Source organism: Pantherophis guttatus, chromosome 1 (assembly GCF_059756535.1).
Source record: "Pantherophis guttatus breed Tessera chromosome 1, ASM5975653v1, whole genome shotgun sequence".
NCBI lineage: Eukaryota > Metazoa > Chordata > Lepidosauria > Squamata > Colubridae > Pantherophis > Pantherophis guttatus.
In genome coordinates, this window is record NC_142063.1 from 280,271,620 (window position 1) to 280,289,994 (window position 18,375).

The following is an 18,375-nucleotide window of genomic DNA, read 5'->3' on the forward strand; positions in this document are numbered from 1 at the left end:
TATATTTCTGTATTTCCAATTCTCTTTCCAACTCTCTTAAAATATTTCCCCCTGGTTTAATTCAACAATCACTGTTATTTTTATTATTATCTCCTCCTTGTCTTCTTCTTTTGTTTGCAGGTTCTTTGGTTCTATCTTTTCCTCCATTCCTTCTGTTAGCTCCTCCCTTTTCTGAGCATCTTGATCTTTACTCATCATCCTTCGTATAGTATTTTCCATTTTTCTTTGTGTTTTGAAAAATCAATGCCATCTCCTTCAAAATTCCACTAATTTCTTCCTTATGAAGTATCTTATTTTGTTTTGTTTTTTAAAATCCCACTTTTATCCAGTAGTCCAAGAACCATTTATTCAGACCTAAAATTGCCCTTCAATAAGTACACTGATCACAGTTCTTTGTATCCCATAGGAAATCAATCAGTTCCATTTAAATAGTCCGATGAGTTATCAAAAGCCTCTTTATGTCCCCTTTACAGGTTCAATCTTCTAGCATAACTTTCAGGGGTCACTTTAATTAAATAACTTCCTTGTTCTCATATTTGAGTTTCCAGTAGTCACAGGGTAAATATAAGCCAGTAGATATTTTCACAATCCTTCATATAAGTATTCCCAGACCAGTATATTTTCCTTTCATCAGCAGATGGCGCTCTCAACTTAAATTTCAATGTTGTCAGTAGTCAGTCTAATTATAGTTATTTTGATCGTAATTTCAATTGTAATTCAATTATAGAAGCAGGATAAGTTTTTTAAATAAAAATTTCCAGTGTTTTAAAATGCCTTCCCATTACCACATCTTTTCAGTTTAAGAGTCCAAACTTCTGTTCTTTTAGAAATTTATTGTTTCCTCTCTTTAATTAAGTCTTTTCCTTCCGGTCTGGTATTTTTCTCAGCGTGCTGAATCACCGTTTTAACAAGCAATTTTGAGCAAATAGTTCCTTGGGGTTAGGTTTTAAGTAAAAAGGAATCTTCTCCCCCAGTTCCAGCCACTGTTCACCTACTTTGCTCCAGCACCAGTCTTAGTTGTTCCTTGGTTGTCCCAGCTTCGTGGCAGCCATCTTTCGGCTGCCTCTTCTCCTCGCCATGGCTGAGGGAAAACGAACCCTGAGTTGCGACTCTCCTTGACCTCACAGGGCACCCCTCTTTGCTTCACCGCCCCTACAGGGCAGCTTTGGCTCCTTTCAGAGCCTACCAACAGGGAGTACTCAGTACAGAGAACTCAGTACAGAGTGCTCCTCGTGTCTGATCTCACCACAATGTCAACCAGAAGCCCTCATTTCTATGGCACTCTAGAGGATAAGCAACTTCAATATTGCCTTACATCCAGTTTCTATTCATTCTATTGAGAGATAAAATTATTTTCTAATGCTTTTTCAAATACAGCTCATACTTCCACTTCCTGGGTCACTGAACTTTCACTCTAGTTTCAACTTTTTTTTCCATGTCCATTTTTTTTTCTCAAGATCAACACTAGAAAAATGATGTAAGCATTTTTCGTCATACATGTATCCTTCAGTCTCTTTTTTTGCATTCTCTCATCTTGCCCCCATCCCATCCATTCTTGTCACTTAACATAAAAACTTTCTCCTAAGGTCATATCCATTCCAACGTTGCACTCCTCTCCCTTCCCAAGTTGCAGTCCCAGTTCTCTTATTATCTTCATTCATTGGAAAATAACATAGAATTATCAGTAACCTATGAATTCCTATCTTCCTAAGTGTCAGCATTCTGATGCTGCCATAAAAAGACGAGGCTTGACTTTTCACCTACTTATTTCTCTGTAGATAATATCTACAGAGATGGGATGGTGGGGGGAACATTCCTGTGGGGTGAGGTCAGAAGCTGGGGAGACTGACTTGGAAGATGGCCAATGAGAAGATGAGAATTGGGGAACGGAAAGGGAAGGGGTTGGGGGTCAGAGGGTTAGTATCGGCTACAATGAAGTCGGGGCCAGATCTGTCGTACTCAATAAATGGAATATTTCAACAAAGATTAATTGTTTGGGAGTGCAATTTACTTGAGATGACATCGAAACCTGACAGATAGCCGATACTCCTTTCCAAGCCAAGCTGGCTGACCTCCAATCCTCCAGTTCCCTCCCAGACGTATGGAGTGAATGGAGATATTCAACTGACGCCATGGCTGAAGAAAGTTTTATTCAGGCAACTGGAAAAGAGCCAGCCTTGATTCCAGCCAGCTTTGAAGTCACGAAATCTCAACCCTGCCCGTTTCCCCCGGCAAAGTTGCAAGATAGCCAAGGTCAGACGATCGTGCTGCAAGCCAAGAAGACAGATAAGTACTTGGGGGTTTTGCCAAAAGCCGCAGAGGTTCAGTTTCCTTTCCTGAACGTGCAGGAGAAGGGGAAACACCAAAGTGAATTGGGGAGGGCAGACTGGCTATGGGACTGGCAGCAGGCCAGGCACCAAGAAATTTCAAGGAAGCCACTCGATAGCCCCATAGATGAATTGAAGGAGAAATCTGACCGTGCCATTCTTCGGGAGGAGGGGCCATCATGCAGACCAAAGGAAAAGAGAGAACCAGTTTGGGCTGCTGAACCGAGAGGCTGTAGGCTGAAGTGCAGCCCTTCCCTCCTCCCTAGCAGAAGGAGAAGGAGCCCAAAAATACATCCATGGGTTGGCCCAGCAAGCACAGCAGCCTCCTGAAGCCTGTGGTGGGGTCAACTTTAAGGCCTGTGCCACGTGACCCCCCCCGAGCCCCTGGTTGTTGGGGGCCATACTCACTATGAGGTACAGCGAATTCTCGATTCGAGTGGCATAGGGGGCACCTCCAATACTTAATTAAGTGGAAGGGTTACCCCTTGTCAGAAGCTTCCTGGGTGAAGACCACAAATATCCAAGCTGATCGCCTTATAGCCAAATTCCATGCAGATCACCCGGGCAAGGCGGGAGGGGGTGGGACACACCCTCGGACGGGGTAATGGTACTTAATTTGTTTTTTTTTTTCCTGAAACAGACCTCACTGGAAAAATGAAGGGAGAGGGGCCAGATGTCAGCATTCTGATGCTGCCATAAAAAGACGAGGCTTGACTTTTCACCTACTTATTTCTCTGTAGATAATATCCCCTAGGAGATGGGATGGTGGGGGGAACATTCCTGTGGGGTGAGGTCAGAAGCTGGGGAGACTGACTTGGAAGATGGCCAATGAGAAGATGAGAATTGGGGAACGGAAAGGGAAGGGGTTGGGGGTCAGAGGGTTAGTATCGGCTACGACAAAGTCGGGGCCAGATTTGTCGTACTCAATAAATGGAATATTTCAGCAAAGATTAATTGTTTGGGAGTGCAATTTACTTGAGATGACATCGAAACCTGACACTAAGCAAATCCATTTTCCCCTCAATAATTTTTTTTGCTAAAAATTGAAGGTAAACACTGAAAACTGGCAAAAAATGACAATACTTAATATTTATAATAGAAACTTATGAGAAATATCAGTTGAATTGAACCAGAAGTAAAATGCACATCTTCTAGAATTCATGACATGAATCCAGTTCCTAGTGAATAAAAATATTTCCATTGACAGTTTTAGTATCACAAGTTTACCACAGACTAGTTGTATTTGTATAATAACTTCACATGTGCACATTGCACTCAACTAGAAAAAATATAGGATGCACACTAATTATTTATTGTGTTTATTTATACAAACTAATAGTATTAGTTTATACAAACTAATAAACTTGACTTTAATTAATATCACAGCTCCATTTGTTTCTGGTTCCTTTCCTTTCCAATCCTGTGATGTTCCTGTTTTGCAAAAGGATCAATTCTGAAGGGGTGCCAAACACTGAGTGTACTGGTAGCTCTAGTGACAGAGGTTACAAGGCCTCCACTTTTCAGAAGCTGGATTCCAGCTAGTGTTTTTAGGATACAGCCCAGTAAAATTAAGCAAATTAGCTCTACAGTCCATGTATCCCTTAATGAAGAAGTTACAGAAGAATATTTTGCATTCTTTCTTATAGTATAGACAAAGAATTATTTACCATGAATATTAAGTATTAAATATTGTTAAATAATAGCAAAGGCACTTAGACTTGTATACCACTCTATAGTGCTTTATAGCTCTCTCTGAGCAGTTTACAACATCAGCATATTGCCCCCAACAATATGGGTCCACATTTTACTGATCTTGGATGTATGGAAGGCCTAGTCAACCTTGAGCTAGTCAGGATTGAACTCAAGGCTGTGGACAGAGTTTTTAAGACTGCAAGACTGCATTCTAATCACTATGCCACCATAATCAAAATTACCCTGAATTTTATTTTCCTTTTTACTCATTTATTTGTTTCTTAAGTCAAAAAAAGCTTCTGTTATTAATTTTTGTAAATGTTATTAAGATGTAATTATAGAATATTCGTTTTTTACTTTCACAAACTTAGCACCTGGAGATTGGGAAAATGTTAGTAAATTTACTCTTCTATTTTAAATAGTGTGAATTTTTTTTTTTTTTTGGAATTGCATAAAATAGCTGACGTTTGCTAATTAGCTTAATTATTTATTTGCTGTCACTGTTCATATACTGCTCTATAGTATCCAATTCTACAGCAAGTTGCAAACTGCCACAGAAAATGTGTTATGTTTATATTTGTTAAATTATTTGCTCAATATCAAATAAATATCAGTGAAAAAGCATTTTCCCTTCCCTTTAGTTTTTAAAAAAGAAGTCTAAAATCAACACATTTTGACAAAAACTTTTCCCATTGTTTTAATTTATAAGTCATCAATCTTTAATAATGCAACCCTCTAAACTCTCACAATAAGCTCCACCAAACATAGTTTGATTTACTTCTAGAAAAAATATGCAGAGGATTCTGCTGCAAATTATTAATTTGTGTTAATCTCAATGTACACACTGTTAATTCAGAGATCTTAGAAAATATTCAATATAATTTGGAATAATTATTTGTAATTATTTTAAAATCTATATGCTGTCCAACATCAAAAAACTGAGGGCAGTTCACTAAAAACAAGACAAAATAAACAAAATAAACAAAAATGAAGAATATGACAAAGATGACAAAAAAAGATAGTAATCTAAAAAATGAACCCACACAATACAAGGGCTTCACTCACTTTCACCAAAGATATCCGGCGCCAAAAACCAAGAAAGATATGTGAATTACTTCTGAGCAATTTCCTTTATTTTTCCTCAACTATAGACAAAAATCTAACTAATATTCTTTCCTAAATCTAGATTAAGGAATGTTTAAATCCTTTAAAAATAGATTTTCAAAAAAACATATTTAAGTAATATTAATATACCGTAACACTGTAAAGTTTCAGTATGTTAAAAAATTTACCTGAGGATGCTTAACACTCCCTCCAACTCAAATTTTGCAGCAATACCAATAGGCCCTACAAGAATTCCTTCTTCAATATGACATAGTATCTCAAGACTTAAACTAAATTATAGTTTAGGCTTACAAAGTCCAAACAAAAGATGAGTTTAAAAGGTTGTAAGCTACTGACAGGACAGGTACACAAAGTGACCCTCTGAATCCTTTGCTTGAAACCCTGAGGCAAGCTGGTTCATTTCAGCAACTATCCCAAATGGAAATGCTTTCATTGCCCCTAAGAAAAAGTCCTGAAATGGCCGTACAAAGTCTTCAAGAAACACAGGTACCACAAGACTCTGAGCAGCAGAGCATCTTTCAAAATGGTTTGCAGAGCTGCAATAGTTTCCTTTCCATCATTGGAGCATACAGCCAACAAGGATATTTAACTTTTAACTTTCATTCTTTTTTATTTAAAAAATTGTACAAATATTGACATAAATATTTAAGTAACTTAAATTAGTATTACACACACATACACAAAGGCATAGAGAGAAGATGACACACGTGACCCAATTTTTAAGCTCTTTCTGATAAATCAAATTGAAAAGTTTGAATTAATGGGATCCATATTGATACTCAGAATATTTTGGCACATGGCTTTCAGAATCACTATCCACACCAATGGTGGGTTCCTACCGGTTCGGCCGAGCCGGTAGCGGTGACGATATGACGTCACCGAACCGGTTCTCTTTGTTCGGGAGCTGGGCCCTCCCGTCCCCCCCCCCGTTATTCTTACCTTTTATTTGGCCCCGCCCCCAATTTATTGCTGCCTCCCAAGTCCCAGTTTATCGGCTAGAAGGAAAAAAACTGTTTAAACTCTTGCCGCTGGGCTTCAAAGGGCCGTCCTAAACTGATCAGTGTTAAAAGGCAGTGTGGTGGTAGACCGGTGCCTCCAAAAACAATTGAGTAGACTGGTACAGCTCTGCAAGCAGTTAAAAGCCTGGTAGACCAGTACCTCTGCTAAATCCTAAAGAATTGTCACATAACCATCAAGCCACGCCCACAAAATAAGCCATGCCCACAGAACCAGTAGTAAAAAATTTTAGAACCCACCCCTGATCCACACTGGTTATGGCTTACAGGAATTGTATTATTGCCTATCCCTGCTCTGAATAACATCAGCCTGAGATTCAATAGAAAGGATGAAATCCAACTTATCACTCCCCACCTGCAATAACTCATAGATTGACTAATCTTTCCTACAGGAAACATTTGAAAATACAGTTCCACATTCATTTATTCAGTTTTTTAAATATTCAGCTTTCTAAATATAATTTGGATTACATTCGGCTTTCTAAATACAATTTTATATATATTCAACTTATATCAGAGATTTCTACAAGAAATTTATGGCAATTTAATAAAGGGAACAATTTTTCTGTTTTATTGTAATATATATATTATAATTTATAAATATATTTATATTTATAATTTATTATAAATATAATTATGAAATGTCTGATTCCACTAAATATAAGCACTGTTTTTTTAAAAAAAGATTAGATTCAGTTCAGTAGAAGTGAGATACTTCTATTAAATCAGGAAAGACCAACATTGCTAAGATTAGATATATTGGGGGTTTTGTTGTTGTTTGATAGTTTGCTACATTTTACCTGATATGCATTTACTTGATATACATTTGTTATAATTGAAATAAGGTATATTCTCTTTGGGATTTCTTAGGAATTCTGTTTTATATGATATAAACCTACCTTTTTATCATATACATCTTGCCAATTTATTCCAACAAAGAAGCTGTGTCGCATAATTTCTTTAGCATCATCTGGTCCTCCACCAAGACTAGTGGGGGGAGAGTATAAACAATACAGTTCTTATTAGTAAAAAAAGAAAAGAGAGGGGGGAAAGTACACAGAGACCATGTGATCACTAAAAAAATTAAAATTATTCCATGAAATAATTTAAGATTGAATAAGTAAGCCATTTAATAATTAAAAATACAACTTTCAAGTTGGGGAAATTGTTTTTAAAAATTAACAATGCATATCTAATTATATGCCTTCCTTAATACAATTTGGAGCTCATGTACTTTCACTTGCAGTTATTAAAACTTTCTATCCAAATTAATTGGATTGAAAATACAGGAATGCTCATACAGATTTTAATCTTAAAGCAAAAAAAATTCCTAGAATATGTCAAGTGAATTTTGTGTGAGACAAAAGCACATTAGAAAGAGTTATCTGCATTTTGTGTTCCTTTTACTTCAACTCTGGGGCCCACATATGTGGTAGAGCCAATCTGTTGGTATTATGATGTTTGGATCCTATGTCTTTTTATTCTATATTATTTGTTTCATTTTTTGTAAAGTATAGTACTTCTGTCTATTAACAGCAGTTTATCTTATCAATTCAAATAAGACAATTGAATTTACAAGGAGAGGAAGAGTGTCCAAATAGAGTTGCAACACAACACAAGTTTTTTCTCCTAAATACCTAAATTACTTATAGGAAGTTATTTGATAAGGGCCGAGCCATTATTTTCTCTGAGACTTTACAGCAGTTTACAATTTGTTTCAGGAAAATTTGGGCAACTTTTATGCTTCATCATTGAATTCTCAATCCAAAAACATTAATACATCTTTTTTTGAGAGCCAATAACAGACCTACAATTTCAATAATTGTATCCCATTATTTGCAGTGATCCCAAAGAATATTATTACCAACTAATCACCTTTTAGACCTGATTTATTGTATTTAAAAATGTAATGTATAATTCAAATACTGGAAAGTCCAGTACTGACTAACTAAGCACCATTTTAGTTCTTAGGATAATTTTACCTCTTTAGTTATAAACTTTGCCGCTTCTGATCCTATAAAAAGTCAATATAGTTGAGTAAAATATAGTTCAATAGAGAGATATTATCAGTTAATTCCTGTTCACTGTGAGGAAAAGGGCATCATGTTGCTTAAACAGGAATTTTCTAAAAAGCAATTCTCATTTCATTCTTTTTCATTCCCTTGTATATTTTAATACCAAAATATATATGTTATACTTTAATCTTACCGTTTATTTGGATCTTTTATTAAGAGACCCGAAAGCAATGATTTTGCATCAGATGAGAGAGTTCGAGGAAATTTTATATCTTCCATTAGAATGAGTTCAAAAAGTTTTTCATGATCCTGGTTGTAGAATGGCAATCTGCCACACATCATTTCATACATAACAACTCCAAGGCCCCACCAATCCACTGCACGACCATAATCATTGTCTTCCAAAACCTAAAATAGCAATATCAAGGCATTAACACTTAGACAAATATATTTACGTGACAGATTACTTCTGAAATAATTACCCTTTAAAAGAGAGTGTTATCATAATTTTCTAAGGAAAAGGAAAGTATTATATTTAGTCTTTGTTTAAACAAGGCAACACCTTCATTTCAAGGTCATTACCTTTCTAGGTAAACACAGATGTACATGATTTAAAAGCTAACTTTTGAGCATCTGTTTTAGAAGTATCAATTATGTGCCTTGAGCTCGGCACCCACTCGGAGAGTGGGCAGCATAGAAATATGTATAATAAATAAATAAATAATAAATCTATTAAAATCAAGGATTCAATTCAGTGTAGTGGAGCACAGTCCTGGTCATAAGGTATTTCATTTTTCATCTTCCACTACAGAAGCACTGATGTGGTTGCAATAGTTCTGGAGATACCGCAGGGAGTACAGTATCTTCTGCTCGCTATGCTATGGCATTGTTCTGACAAAAATTAATGCTCTGAGGCAGTGTTTCTCAAACTTGGAAACTTTTAAGCTCTGTGTAGACTTCAACTCCTAGAATTCTTCAGCCAACATGCTGGCTGAGGGATTTAGGGAATTGGGGACCACACAGCTTAAATTGCTAAGATTAAGAAACACTGCTCTAAAGATTGAACAACATATAAGACATAAGCTTGGTTTATTGTTTGCCATTCAATTAACAGTGGAATGCAGTATATAGAGCATTATTTTCTATTATTCATCAAAACAATGATGTGAGGAAGCTTGGAGAGTGATTGGACAAAGCCATCCACTGAACTTCCTTGGCCAAGGATAGACTATAAACAGGTTATCCAATAGCTTAACCACATGACATTATTTTTTTAATTATTATGGTCAGTTGAATCATCAGCCAGATATTTAGACTGAATCTGGCATTTTTATCCACCTATCGAGTTCTTCCGAAGCATCTGGGATAGAGAAATGTTGATATTTGTTAAAGGTATCATTACAGGATGTAAACTATACCAAGTAAAGTAGCATTCTATAATTGAATGATGGTAACTCTGTCAATGTCAAAAGTCTTCAACCAGTATGCCAGATTTTGGGGGCTGCACCCAAAGCATCTTTTCCTACTGATACTAACTTTGTTCTCTTCTGCCACTGCTGTTTTACTTCTATTTGCAGGTCTTTGTATTTTGTGATTTTTCTCCAATTTCTTCTCTTCTATTCTGCTGTCTTCAGGTACTGCAACATCCACTATCCAGACATTTTTGTCTTTCTTATCAATAATTGTTAACTCTTGAGTGTTATGTAGCAGGTGCTTATGGTCGGTTGCATATTCAGGCAGACGTTTAGGCTGGATTTGGCCTTTTTGTCCATCTATTGAGTCCTTTCCAAACCCCTGGGATAGATAAATGTTGTTATTTAATAATATTAAATATATTGTTGCAGGATGTAAGCTATATCAAGTAAAATAGCTTTTTGCAATTGACTGATAAATGATTCTGTCAATGCTGATAGTGTTCGAGTGGTGCTCCAGATGTCTTGGCATTCTGTTCAAGGCTAAATTTATTTAATTTTATTTAATACCAATTTTGTTTTCTTTTGCCAAAGTATTGCAATTTCCACTATCTAGACTGCTTTTAAATCTTTCTTATCAATAATTATTAAGTCTGGGGTGTTATGTGGCAGATGCTTGTCTATTTGAATTCTAAAATCCCAGGGCACTTTAGCTTCTTCGTTTTCTATTATTTTGTTTTGTGGTCTCACTAGTTCTTGCTTGCAGGCAAGTGGTTTTTCTTGCAGATATTCCAATGCATCATTATTGATACTTTGTAATGCCATTGTTGTTGTTGCTCTTGTTGTTATAGTTAGGACTGCTGGAACAAAGAAAATATTCCTATTTTTTTTTTCCAGTACCATATAATATGATAAAATTGTATACATCATTGTATAAGAACTCCTTTCATTGTAAAGATACACCTGTAAATTTATTTAATGGCATTAAGATGAAAAAGAGAAGTATTTCTTCATATAAAGGGATTATGCCTATAAAATTGAATCAAGTCCTACATCTATCTAAATAAATGGTGTACTAGCATGTATACCAATTACATTTAGGAAGAGTTTACTTATATAGAAATAAAAGCAGTATTTTAGGGCTTTATTGCTTGTTTTAATAATCAATGTGATAAAGTTGTACTTTTCAATGATGAAAAGACTAGACAGTAATGCAGAACCACTGTTGTGCATTAAATTATACTTGACCAGTAAGTCACTAGCACCTATCAGTTAGTGCACAGGTGTCAAACTTGCATCATCACATTGCCATCACGTGATGTATCATGATGTTTTTTCCCTTTGCGGAGCTGGGGTGGGCATGGCCTGCTCATGACGCATCTAGCCCATGGGTCGTCAGTTTGACACCCCTGAGATAGTGTATTAACACTATATAAACTATCTTGGGACTATTACATTTAATTGACACTAAATTGATTAAATAAAATTTAATTAATCATATAAAAATGACTTAAACTATTTCAGTTTATACATGAATAAAAATGTTAGAGTGATGAAAAGTAAACTTTGCTATTGTTACATAACTCACATATCTATTGTAACATATTTAGAATGGCGGTCCCCTTTTGCATTAAAAGCAGGAAAAGTATATGTGGCAAAATATGAACTTTCTGAAGCTTCTTTTTTTAAATATACATAATAAAACCTAATATTTACTTTAGAGGCACCACCAATAAAATATCTAGTGAAACAGATCTAGAAACTTTTGAATAATTTAGAGAAAACATGACATTTCAATTCAACCTTACCATAGCAAGGTGGGATTTATCAGTTGTTACAATAAAAATATTTCCTATATATTAGGATACTTCAATATATTTCAAAGATTTAAAAAAAAATAGCTTACAAAAATCATGGCTTCCAGTTATTACATTATTTGATTGCCTTAATTTAAAACATGATTTTACTCTCATAACTTCTTGCAACAGAAATAACTATTTTAAATGCAGTTTAATTTGTTTTCAAGACAAATTAAACTACAACATCATGTTTCTCTTTTCCAAATTATTCATCTTGACTGTTTACTATGAATGTTATGTTTCATATCACTGAGTCTCAGTGAGCTTATTTTGGACAGTGTTAAATCACAACTGAGAAACAGTTTGTTGTGGTGGTTAAGGCACCAGGAAACCGTGAGTTCTAGACCTGCCTTAGGCACAAAGCTGGCTGACTGACTTTGAGCCAGTCACTTTCATTCAGCCTCAGGAAGGAAATAATGGCAAACCTCTTCTGAAAAAACCTGGTCAAGAAAACTAAAAGGACTTGTCCAGGCCATCTCCAAGAACAGGACATGATTCCAGAATGAACGCACAAACTTGAGCTCAAGCATAATTTTACTTCTGATGGGGGAAACAAGTTCTTAAGCTTTTATTTCCACTGTAAACAATCCTAACGCAGACAATAGAACAGACATATGGATTAAAATGCACTGTTTTGAAATGTGACTGTATTCCAAGTCTCCAAATTGCAACTAGCAACTGTTGAATTAACTTTGGGACATTACTAATAGCACGTATCATAGCATTTTAGGATTATATACTGTCCCATAGCATTTTACAGAACTCTCTGGGAGGTTTACAATGTCGAAGCATTATTTGGATATTGCCCCCAAAAATCTGGATCCTCATTATACCAACCTGGAAGGCTAGAAGGCTGAGTTAACCCTGAGCCCAGTCAACATCCAAGGCTATGAGCAGTTTGCCTGCTATCCTGCACTTGTAATTACTGCCCCACCAGGACTCTAGTGAAACTGACCCGTCAAAATATTCTTGGGGAGAAGGTATATGTGTCTTTCTATCTATCCATCCTTTATTTTTTTACTTTAATAAAGCATTATTGTTAAAATGCTTCATGTTATTTATTAGGGATTTTTTTTTATTTTATCCATGTTTTAAAATAAATTTCTCTGATTGATCACTGACTACATTACACGGCCTTGACTACTATTTAAAAAAATATCAAGGGAGGAGGTGAACTCCTTTCATTGGTTGTGCTCAAGTAGAGGCTGGCAGCCATCTGTCAGACATGCTTAATTTAGAGTCCTATGCTGAGCAGGAGACAGGACTTGATTGCCTAAATGGCCCTTTCCAATTATGCAAAAAACCCTTTTCATAATGGACATAGGCTGTTTCAAAAATTTTATGAAATTACTAAGAGAACATGAATAGTTTTATGCACATATTTAAACAAAAAACTGGGTAGCGATTTTAAATCCAGCTTTGAAGTATTATAAAAACTGTACTTCAGGAAAACTGAAAATAAAACTTAGTTACTTTCTGAGGGACTCCCCCCATTCCAGCTAAATATTATTTTATGGCACAATGATATGAAAATATACTCAAAAGTTAATTGTTACTAAGTAATGAGTTTTTACTTTCAAGAATGTTTGCATATAAGTCCATTCTTTTATGTCAGGCTTTAATAAGAATAAGATAGAATATTGACAGTGAAACTCATTTAATCAAAATTACCATAATATGAAAACAATTACCAATCAATTGTTCTGTAGATTCTTACTTGGCATTCAAATAATTTTTATTTTTACATTATTACAAAAGTACATTTTCTGGGATTCCAAAACCACCTTATTCAACCTTCCCCATCTGTCACCATCTGCTTCTTTTTAGCATGTACTTTTTGTGTGATCACATAAGCATGTGAAAAATAACTAATATTCATATGATTATCTGTTCATGCATTTGAGGACTGGACATAATGAAGCTGAAATGCCAAAAATGTACTTAACGCTTCAAGTGTTGTTGTATCTTTATGTGAGCAACATTTTGTTTTAAAATTGTTGTACATTTAGAGGGATGAATAAATAATGCTAATTCAAAAGAAATGCAGCCACTGCAAGAGAACAGCACAATAGTTTACTACGCTTTCAATGTAAATAAGGTTCTGTTTTATAGCGCTCGCAGAGTTCTGTGATAGAATCACAGATGAAATTCAGTGGGTTCTCACCGGTTTGCCGGAACCCTTAGTAAATTGCTTAGGCAGTTCAGAGAACCAGTTAAAAATAAAGTGCAAGAGAGGGGTTTTTTTCTCTCTCTCTCCCTTCAGTTAATAGCTCCACTTAACAGTTGTAGCTGGAATGCAGTCGATACACACTGAATCAAGTCAATAAACAACAGAAACTGACAGGATTAGGGCAGGGAAACCCATCAATCACCCATCTAGGGATGGAATTAACCTCTTCCCTTCAGGAAGTACAAGATTACAAACATTTTCATTATAAAGAGTATTAAGTAACATTTCTGTGATCAGTTGATACTCCTTGGAATTTCCCAACACCTTTTATAGCTGCTGCAGTGTTGCCTTCTTCTTGTTTCTTCCTGGGGGAAAAGATACAGGAGGGGACAAAGATGTAGTTTGATCATACAGGCCTTGAATTTAATGCACGTGTGGTCCAGCCAGCTGTATTGCTTCTGCTGTGAAGCACCCAATTTAGAACATAGAATAATAGAGTTGGAAGGGTTAATGGTTTTTGGCAGCACGCCCAGGCTTTTGATTAGCCTGAGCAGCTGCTCTTAGTTTCCTTCTCAGCTGCTGTTTGCTTTGGGGTTGACTTTTTTTAAAAAAGTGGAATGACTGTTTTAAGTTTTCTGCATTGTTTTAGTGGTTCCTGGCACTGTCCTTTTGAGGTGTACTTCCCTCACTCTTTTTGAAAGCCTCTAGTGATGGCCATTGGTTGATTGGTCTCACCCTTAGGAAATTTATCCTTAGTCCTAGGTTGCTTCTCTCTTTGATTAGTTTCTATCCATTGTTTCTTGTTGTGCCTTTTGATGCTTTGGAAAATAGATTGACTCCCTCATTTTTGTAGGAGCCCCTCAAATTTCCTGACAGAACAATTAATCAGTGGAACAACTTGCCTCCAAGTTGTAAATGCTCCAACACTGGAAGTTTTTAAGAAGAGATTGGATAACCATTTGTCTGAAGTGGTGTAGGGTTTCCTGCCTAGGCAGGGGGTTGGACTAGAAGACCTCCAAGATCCCTTCCAACTCTGTTATTCTATTCTATTTTAAATATTGGAACAGTGCTATTTTATTTTGAGTTGGACTAAGGAGAAATTTCCTATGGGTGAGATCAATCAAGTTGGCCATGCCCACCCAGTTACATGATCCATTTCCTACAGAAAACAACAGGAGCAATAAAACCTGGATAGGTGTGGCTGGGGTGTGTGTGTCATGTGACTGGGTGGCAGTGACATTGAGTTGGCCATGGCCAGCCACTCACATGACCGCCCAGCCATGGCCAGCCACTCATATGCCCACCAAGCCACGCCCGCAGAACCGGTAATAAAAAAAAATGAATTTCACCACTGGATAGAACAGAAATTCTATAATTGCCTAGCTCAGCAATGAAGATTCATTAGGAAATACCAAATTATTACTAATTTTGACATGCAAGAAGAAATACAATAGCTCAGCTGGGGAAACTTCTAGGAAAGAAATGGTGAACTAAAGATGGTTCTGCTAAAAGTGGATCCAACAACCATTATGATTAGTTAATGGTGATAAACTGGGAGAGGTTAATAACAAGAGAGAAATTTTTCAAGGAGACTCACTCTGCAAGAAGATTGCACAGATTGACTACAAAGAACAGCATGGCAAAGTAGCAATAATAGAGCATTGGAATATCTGCAAGAAATACCATGTGCCTGCAAGCAAGAACTAGTGAAATCCTAAAGAGACAAAGTACAAAGTAATAGAAACTGAAGAAGCTAAAATGCTTGGGGGTTTTAGAATTCAAACAGGCTGCCACATAACACCCCAGACTTAACAATTCTTAATAAGAAAGAAAAAAAAATCTGGATAGTGGAGATTGCAATACCTGTAGAAAGCAGAATAGTAGAGAAAGAACTGAGAAAATCACAAAATATGAATATCTGCAAACAGAAGTAGAATGTCTACTAGTATTAAGTATCTGGGGGTGCTGATAATTAACAATCTGAATTGGTCTCTCCACATGTCATCCTTAGTGAAGTGTGCAAACCAGTGTCTGAATTTCCTGTGTCGGATGAGGAGAGCAGATCTTTCACCTTCTGTCCTGGCCACTTTTTACAGAGGTATTTATAGTTCTATGGACTAGAGGGGGTGCCTACCTAATTTCCACTTTGAATACCACTTCCAGAAGAACAGTTTCAAAATGAAGGAAGCAGAAATATAGCTCCCAAAATTCTAACAGGCACTATTAGACCTGGATATGGCCTATCAGAAAACTTATATTTTTCCTTCCATTTTTCTCCACCATGTTTCAGAACATGCTGCTTATTTAACCATCTCATAGTCTTGGACATTTTAGAGTTCTGGGGAGAGATCTGTACTCCCCAGTGTCCTGAAGCAGACATGGATCTTAGACAAAGTTATTAGCAGGTATCATTAAGAAACTGGTACTAAAACAAGATTAAGAGTTGGGCTACAGAAAGAGGAAGTATGTAACAAATGATTCTGAAGTTAGACTGCAACCCCAAGATAGTGGCAGATACCTAAAATGCCTTGTCCTCTCACAAGCCCCTAAGAGAGAAGATGATCTCTTCTATCAAACTACCTGCTTTATAAATGTTGATGTTTTTTTTTCCTCACATATAAGGAGTATCTTTTTCTCAAATAGAACGAGTAGGTGGAACATTACTATCATACTTGACATATTTACAAAAATGGAATTCTAGAGTCACAGGTCCAAAAGTCAAGCAGAATGGATATCATTTATATCACTTTTAAAGATGTGGACTAATCATCCAAAATGTCATGTAGAATTGCATGAAGTAATTTTGTGCAGTTTAAAGCTATGGAAATCTAAGAACAGAACAAGTGTTTCAAAAAGATGGATAATGTCCCCAATGCTGCTATAATTCTACAGGTAAAAGAAAACTAAGAAGGAATATAGATATAAGGAAAGAATCTGCTAAGGCTAGAAAGAGCTTGAAAACAGACAAAAGTGTTATTGAAACACAACAGAGGTCTCCTCCACATCTTAGATTTTATTTTGAGAGATTGGTAAAGGACCTTCCTTTCACACCTTCCCCCCACATTTGACTCATTACAGTTTGCCTACCAGAAGAACCACTTTATAGATGATGCCCTTTCCTATGTGCTTCATCTTAGTTTGACACACCTGGAGGAGAAGCATACTCATGTGTGAATGCTGTTTATTAATTTTAGTTCGGCATTCAACACTGTCAATTCTCAGCATTTGGTGAACAAACTGGGCCTATTAGGTTTTAATACTCTTTTATGTAATAGGATACTGGATTTCCTTATTGATAGGCCCCCAATTAGTGCGAGTTGGAAGAAAAGTTTCCAACTCCATCTCCTTGAGTACAGGTTCCCCACCGGGCTATGTCTTGAGTCCGCTACTGTTCACCTTGGTGACCCATGACTGCTACAAATCACATTGTGAAGTATGTGGCAGTGGTGGGTCTTATCCAGGACAACAATGAAGATGCATATAGGGAAGAGGTGAAGGCTCTGGTGAACTGATGCAATAAAAGTAACCTGGTTCTAAATGTTAATCAAACAAAGGAGATCATCATAGATTTTAGAAAGAGCCGGCACACTCAGTACCAAGGATGCAGCTGTAGAGATGGTCAACAGTATTAAGTATCTGAGGGGGTGCAGATAACTAACAGTCTAAATTGGTCTCTCCACACGTCCTTATTGAACCGTGAAAACCAGGGTCTGGATTTCCTGCGGATGAGGAGAGCACATCTTTCTCCTGTCCTGGCCACTTTTTACAGAGGCACGATTGAGAGGGTTTTAACAAACAGCATCACTGTTTGGTTTGGTGGTTGCAGTGCCTCAGAGAGAAATAACTTTGTGTTTATTTATTTTGTCATGTTTATGTAATATATATTAGAGGTGGAGATCCTTTGAAAGCTGTATGCAATGAAATTTCCTTTTTATGTATGCCGATTACTGTACATTCAAAGTGATAGTAAAGTTATTATAAATTCTGAAAAAAAAGTCAAGGAAAATAATAGCAATAAATGCATTACCATATAAGGAAAGGAGAAAGACACATAAAACGTAAACCCTGGAACTATTATATAGAAAAAGGCTTAATTATAATGATGCAGTTGAACTTCAATAAAAAGGCTTCTTATTCTTCAGTAAAACAACTTATCTAAGAGAACTTGGAGCTTGACTCTCTTCCGCTAGCTCCTAAGAGCAGGTTTTATTTTCTAGAGTGAGAGTTATTGCCAAACTCTCAATGAAGCTCTGCCAACAGGAACCTCATTGCCTTTCTGTCTTACTAAGTGGTTCCCATAAAAATCCTCATCTGTAGAAGACTCTTCAACCTTCTAAACATCATATAATTCATACATAAGATGCATAGAATAATGGCTATGCATGTACCCATCCAGAGCAGGCCACAGGTTCCCTGGTTCGATCACAAGATGCAGAGAAAGATGATAATGAAAATCTTGCTTTCAAAACCTTTTTGATTTTAAGAGACAAATATACTCTAAAGATGACCTTTAAATAAACATTAATGAAAACTTGGCAAGAATATTTTCGCTGTTATCTTAGGTGACAAATTGTTTAAGCTACAATTCTTTTCATACAGTTATTTCAGCAATATTCCTTGAATTTTCTCCAAACTTCACTTGGAAATAAAATTCTCATCTCCTTATTTTCTTTCATCTAATTTGTGAACTTTTCCGAACTAGCTTAACATTTAGTTTTCTATGTGTGAAAAGATAAATGCTTTAAAAGAGAAAGAAAAG

The 18,375-nt window shown here is 36.2% G+C and overlaps 1 protein-coding gene across 13 annotated transcripts in view; it reads right to left on the reverse strand.

The window, feature by feature from the left end:
• The window catches only part of AKT3 (AKT serine/threonine kinase 3), a 169,754-nt gene that overhangs the window by 9,390 nt on the left and 141,989 nt on the right, over positions 1-18,375 (reverse strand). For 6 of the 13 annotated variants that reach the window (XR_015731464.1, XR_015731465.1, XM_087882991.1 and 3 more), the window contains 2 exons: positions 8,369-8,583; positions 7,060-7,147 (listed from right to left, as the gene is read on the reverse strand). Coding sequence is in view for 9 of the 13 variants with exons in the window: in XM_087882991.1 (XP_087739117.1) it covers positions 7,060-7,147; positions 8,369-8,583 (303 nt within the window). In the remaining 4 variants the exon portion in view is untranslated. Of the gene's footprint in view, positions 1-7,059; positions 7,148-8,368; positions 8,584-9,711; positions 9,970-18,375 lie in introns of those variants that run through there. The other 7 variants (XM_060692386.2, XM_034428239.3, XM_060692388.2 and 4 more) reach the window with 2 other exon arrangements.